The sequence below is a fragment of the Leptonotus elevatus genome, chromosome 9, assembly GCF_054856555.1.
Source record: "Leptonotus elevatus isolate MCC_2025b chromosome 9, RoL_Lele_1.0, whole genome shotgun sequence".
In the NCBI taxonomy this organism is placed as follows: domain Eukaryota; kingdom Metazoa; phylum Chordata; class Actinopteri; order Syngnathiformes; family Syngnathidae; genus Leptonotus; species Leptonotus elevatus.
Window position 1 is genome coordinate 7,079,896 of NC_141247.1, and position 6,739 is coordinate 7,086,634.

The following is a 6,739-nucleotide window of genomic DNA, read 5'->3' on the forward strand; positions in this document are numbered from 1 at the left end:
CTGGATCCAGCCTTCTTTTTATTTCTCCTAAATGTATGAAAATGTATGCAAATTTAAATCAAGCTTAACCTGGGAGCCCCGGCAATATATTTAATGGAATTGCAAAGCAATAAGGATGCTGGCACACACTCTTCAAATGGAAATTATAGTGTAGCTAAGTTAGCTTTGTGCAGAAATATCTTGCTGAGTTCTAACGAGAATGTTATGAGTGGAAATAAATGTAGGGCATGCCACTCAGGCGTTTTATGTGAGGAATTGATTTATTCCCACGGTGTTTTGGACTAATTTTAGCATTTTTGACTGAATTATTATTATTTTTTAATGTGTTGTATGACATGCCCTCATGGCCCGTTCGCAAACGTGCAAAATCTTGAGACGTGCCACCTTAGAAACGTCCTGCAGGACGTGTTTACTGCAAGTTAATGATTATCAGTTAGATTTGGACCAGGTTTGATCGCATCCTTCTAAAATTAAGTGCTGGCACGTCTGACAAATGCCACTGGAGCTTATACGCGCTCAAGGGTGACAGCAGCGCGTAAAGCAGTTGGAAACTTCGATTAATAAACAGGAAGTGCGCTCCACGCGCACATTATTCCACAAACAGACTCAGCGGACCAGCACTCGGACTCACTTCCGGTTCGACCGTCTTAACCCTTTCCTCACTGCGGTTCTGCGCCCGCAGGCGGAGGTTGCGAGTGTGGCGTGCGCTGCGCCGCCATTGGTGGAGAAGTGTCGTCGCCGCGGCTTCCTCGGCCTGTGAGTGGCGGTTCTTGGCGTCCGTCAACGCCTGACTGGTGCCGACACTCCAGAGAGAGGGAGATGTCAGAGGCTGAGCCGAGGCTCACTTTAGTATCGCCAGTGGGGTTCAGCAGCCAGCATGGCCACAGCTGCCTCCAGCCCCTACACTTTGCTCGGCTCCAGTCCCATGATCCACCCGGACAGCCAGGCCATGCAGCCTGCTAGCCCCTACAGAGGACACCAGAAACTGCTGCATGGTGACTACCTGCAAAACGTCCAGAGCAACGGGCACCCCCTCGGGCACCAGTGGGGGAGCACTCTGTCGGATAGCAGCCCGTGGTCGTCCTCCATGGAGCAGCAGGACGTCAAACCGGGGAGGGAGGACCTGCAGCTGGGGATCATACACCACCGCTCGCCTCACGTCGCTCATCACTCGCCGCACCACAACAACCATGGCAACCACCCGGTAGCGTGGGGGACTTCGGTGTCCCACAACTCGTCCATCAGTAGCGGGCAGCAGATCAACATCTACTCCCAGACTGGCTTCACCGTCAACGGCATGCTGGAACACGGCGGGCTCACCCCGCCGCCCAACATGCACCCGGGCCTCAGGGACACGCTCAGCCCCGAGCACGGCGACGTGGGCGGCCACCACTGCCACGACCACTCCGACGAGGAGACGCCGACGTCGGACGAGCTGGAGCACTTTGCCAAGCAGTTCAAGCAGCGGAGGATCAAGCTGGGCTTCACGCAGGCCGACGTGGGCTTGGCCCTGGGTACTCTCTACGGTAACGTCTTTTCCCAAACCACCATCTGCAGGTTCGAGGCTCTACAGCTGAGCTTTAAAAACATGTGCAAACTCAAGCCGCTGTTGAACAAGTGGTTGGAAGAGGCAGACTCGTCCACGGGCAGCTCGAGCAGTATAGACAAGATCGCAGCTCAGGGGAGGAAGAGGAAGAAGAGGACGTCCATCGAGGTCAGCGTCAAGGGGGTCCTGGAGACGCACTTTCTCAAGTGTCCCAAACCCGCCGCGCAGGAAATCACGTCGCTGGCGGACTCGCTGCAGCTGGAGAAGGAGGTGGTGCGCGTCTGGTTCTGCAACCGGAGGCAGAAAGAGAAGCGCATGACGCCGCCTGGGGAGCCGCCGCCACCGCCCCACGAGGCGCCCTATTCCCACGGCGGCAGCGCGGGGGACGCGACCTCCTGCCACGACCTCTGACCGCCGCAGCGCTGCGGGAGGGATCGGACACAAGTCGGACTCTCGCGGTGCAGGTCCCGCCGATACAGACTCCTCCGGACCTCCCTCCAGCAGCACCGGAGATACCCGCGCAGCCTTGGCCTCTTTCGAAGCGCCACGAGGGCATTAATCCATCGTTTCACGTCACTCCGTGGAGACGGTCAAAAAGTTTGGATATAAATACAAAAATGTGCCTATAATCTACCAGCGCCTTTAGTTTTTGTCACCATAAATGGGACTGCTGTTTCGTTTTCTATTTTTTCCTCTCTTTTTTGTTGTTGTGGAGTGACACAAATTATTTTCTTTTTTGAACTGATTTGATATTTCAGTGTTTGGGCGCCACGTGTAATTTTACTCGAGCTCACAATCCTTTCATGTCATTATTTTGTAACATACTCGTAGAACATCTGTAATTGCTGTTATTATTTTTGCATATGCAAAATAGGCCCTAAGTCCAGTGGTACACTACCAACACAATAGCACTTGAATCTTGTTTTTGCCCCTCCGTTGTGGCCTGTAGTTTATCTAGCCACTCACAAAAACAGTTATTTATAAATGTATTTGTTGCTTTCATTCATTTTTGACCATTTAAACTGTGTAGACTCTGAAAAAGAGCCGTATAGAAAAAGAAATGGTTTGACGCTATACACCTGCCTATAATTTTATTGTACGTTCAACTATCCAAATTTTATAATATTAAATACTCCTTTGGTTTATTTCACAAGTATTTTTTCGAATATTGTACAGTTTTATATATTACCCTTTTGAAGTCATTAATTTAAAAAAATGCTCTTAGTTATTCCTGCACTTAATTAGCAATGTAAAAAAAAATATTTTCAGTATAAGATTGAACTGTTTCGGCGGTTTTATTCCAAATTTCGATGACAGCTCAAGTAATTATTTATTTTCAGTATAAAGCTTGTATTATGTTTTGAAATAAACTATGTATGTTGTAATAAACAATTTCTTGTAACAATTGTTGACTGTCCAAAAATAATTAAAGTTCAGCAATAAATTATTATTATTATTATTATTATTAATGCAGTTCTAATTAAACCCCTCAAACATTATTGATTTATAGGTAAACCAATCCAGGCGAACAATTTAAATAAATGGTTCGTAATACGGGTTTTGTTTTTTTGTTTTTTAAACATGAACAACAGCGTCTCTTTTTACTTGTCATGTCCAAATTGTGTTTCCTCGCCCCCCGTAGGTTTGGTGTCCCTAACAGCTGTAAAATATCCAAGTGGCTCGATGGAGTCTTGGCTGCAGGCTGATCACTGGGAAAAAAGAAAAAAAAAGACAGAGAGAGAGAGAGAGAGAGAGACGCATTCTGCACAGTTCCTCTGAAATTTTATTGTCAGGGCCCTATGACCTCCTTGATCAGACATGCGTGATGTATCGCCGGGGCCAGTGGGCCTGACAGCGTGCGCGTACTCATGCGTTGACACGCACGAGCACACACACACACGCAGAAGCAGATGAATCTCATTTCAAAGACTACAGCTCCGTATAATTGGCGATGCAAAAGCAAAATAGAGCTATATTCCTGAAAAAAAAACTGCATGTGGAGCTTGAAAATAAATTAGGGAGGGTTTTGAAAAAAAAAAAGAAGTAAATGCAGCACTGTTTAAATGATTCAAAAATAGAGCTGGAGAGGGAGAGTGAAGGAGGGGAAGTGGGGGTGGGGAGGGGTGGGGGTGTGCTAGGCCTTGCCTTGAAAACAGAGAGCCTGACTGGAATACTAATGTATCTTGAATTTATGCATCTCCTCAGTCTGCGGCCCAGGGAGGGGGTTGGGGTAGACAGCAAGCGAGGGTGAGGATGGAGGTAAAAGGGGACGTCGATGACAATATGGAAGGGGAGAAAAGTAAAACAAAATAGCAGCACTTAATTAGCAATGATGAGTGTTGAATTCGTCTATAGGAGAGCAAGTATGGACAAAAAAAAATGTCATGTTCTGATTAACAAACAAATTGGAAAACTTTGCTATACTTTGAAGGCCTAAAACAGCTGAATTCTGAGAGGAAGCACTTTTTTTTTTTTAAAGGTTAACTGATACTTAAATAACTCACTAGTGCAGAAATGATTGACTGGAAACACGTTAAGGGCGAAAAAGAAACAGGTGCACAGCAAAAAAAAAAAAAGAAAGAAAGAAAGAAAGAAAAAGAATGAAAAAAAGAGGCCTATTTGTGTCCTCCAAAATGTTTGAATTTGATAACTCTTTCAAGTAACTGCATCAGACCATGAGTCAGAGACGAGTGGTGACTTCATGGTGACATTGAATGACTCAGTGCTTCTTGATTTTATCATCACGTTACTTTCTCACAGAACCGTTTTGGTTTGTTTTTAAGGTTTTGTAAGTAGTGAAAACTCACTTCAAATACATTGTTGTATTCTGGTTTAAAACAACAAATATATAATAACTACAATAACTTATAATTAGTATAATAACAGTCCCTATGTCACTTCCGCCGTCGGTCGCGTGATCACGTGACGTCGGTGCAAACGTCTATACCGCTATATACTATATAGTCCCCCCACTTTAATGTTTAAGATAATCAAATAAATGTAATAATCAGACAGATTGATGTTGATTAATGAAAAAAAAAACTATTCAAAGCTGTCAGGGTGAGTGAAAAAGACGCCTACTTGCCCCCTAAACCTAATAACACCCTCAGCAGCAACAACCAAAACCAAACGTTTTCTATAACTGGCAATGAGTCTCTGTGGAGATATTTCGAGCACTCTTCCTTGCAGAAATGCTTTCATTCAGCAACAGTGGCGGGTTTTCGAGCATGAACGGCCTTTCCAATGTCGTGCCATAGCATTTCAATCAGATTCAAGTCCGGACTTTGACCGGGCCACGTCAAAGCCTCCATTTTGTATTTTTAAGTCATTCAGGAAGTTGACTTGCTGGTGTGTTTTGGATCCTTGTCCTGCTGCAGGAACCAAATGTGCTTCAACTTTAGGTCACAAGCTGATTGCCCAAAATTCTCCCTCAGGATTTTCTGGTAAAGGGCAGAATTCATGGTTTCGTCAATCACAGCAAGTTGTCCAGGTCCTGAAGTATCAAAGCTGCCCCAGACCATCCACACTACCACTATGTGTTTGATACATTACATGCTGTACAACTTGTATAACATAATTTTTTTCTGTTTCTATGGAATGGAACATTTGAAGTGATGCTTTGGGATGTTTCCCACTTGTTGCACATGAATTATTGAACCATTCAGACCCTAGAGGGTATATTCTCACTGTGGTGTGTGAGGCAGGCACACATTGTTATTTGCTCAATTAGGGAGCATCAAGAAGAAGCTTGAGTGCAAGAATGTGCAACATACATCGGAAATCAGTTTTAAATGGCACCAAATTGTTCCCTGTATATCTTTAAAAATCTTAATCACCCTGAATAGACAATTTGGGAGGAATATTCTGCTGCTACTAAAGTAAAATGAAGAGGTGGCCCTCCCCCCCACCCGTTAATTACTTCCTCTTCTGTACCTACTTGGATCAGTGCCAGCTCTTCACAAGGAAGTCCCATAGCAGCCTTTTATTATTCTTTTTTTTCTCTCCTTCAGATCAACTTCATTCCAATGACCAGGCCCAGCCTTGGGCATAGGCGAACTAGGTGGTCGGCCAGGTCGCCATCTAGTGGAGGGGGCGCCAAATTGCAGGACAAAAAAAAAGATTACAATTACCCCCCCCCCCCCCCCCCCAAAAAAAACCTTTTACAATGAAAAGGTCCAAGCCCTCAGGTGCTGCATTAAGAAAGCGGCGTAGGGAGGAGGAGAGAAAACGGGCCAAGGGTGGAGGCATGATATGTCGGTCGGTCGGTTGGTCGGTCATCATTGTCTATAAAAATAAACATGAAAATAGCGTAAGCTTCTTAGCTTGCTTGTAACTTGTTTATTCCACCATTACATCCATGCTACTCTGTGAACCAAAGCGAGGAACAGCTTAATGGTTTTAATATAAAGCAGTCAGTCCAGTCCAGGTAGTTGCAAATAGGTTTCCATAAATCATTGTTTCACATAACCACGCTAATTTATACAAGATAAGAATTGGGTGCTGGTTCAATGTAAACAAATATATAGAAAAAGCATTTTTTTTTTTTTGAAATTTGGTATTTATTGTGTGGTGTTCTATTAAATATTATATTTATGTATTTAACTATTTATTTATTTATTTCCGGAGGTGGGGTCGGGGGCAATCTGCACGTTCGCCTAGGGCACCAAATCACTTAGGGCTGGCCCTGCCGAAGACAGCACATTGCTCCAGTTTTTCATTATGAATCTGGTGAGCTTGCAAACTTGAATGTGACTTTTCAGTCACGTCACAGCAGAGTGGCAATTACGGGGTCTTATTTCAAAACCTACAGTCAAGCAACATCTCTGCACTTTGGGGGAGTTTTTAGCCTAACAACATGTCTAATGAACACACGCGCGCGCACACACACAGATAAGTAAGGCTAGGAAAGCTTGTTTAGAGCTGGGGGAGAGTAAATCACAGATATCTTCATTTGAGACAAGAGGGTTGATCACTGCTTGTCCTGCTTGTTCCACATTAACTCATTATCACACACGCTCGCTCCATTAATTCTCTTGCTTTTATTAGCAGCTAGAATGAATGCAGCCGCACGCACACGTACACACTCACAGTGGACCAATGACATGTACTGCTTCTACCTCATGTGACAGCTAATGGCTTCATTTGGAGCAGCGTGCTAATTGGCTGACTTTGGGGAGATTCTTGTTAATGAGG

At 44.8% G+C, this 6,739-nt stretch overlaps 1 protein-coding gene across 1 annotated transcript; it reads left to right on the forward strand.

Annotated features, from left to right (window-relative positions):
* Nucleotides 1-817: 817 nt before the first annotated feature.
* LOC147168235 (POU domain, class 3, transcription factor 4-like) lies at nt 818-2,938 on the forward strand. The gene has a single exon (XM_086085262.1). It carries the CDS (start codon nt 878-880, stop codon nt 1,955-1,957), a length of 1,080 nt encoding a protein of 359 aa, XP_085941388.1. The 5' UTR covers nt 818-877; the 3' UTR covers nt 1,958-2,938.
* Nucleotides 2,939-6,739: the final 3,801 nt, after the last annotated feature.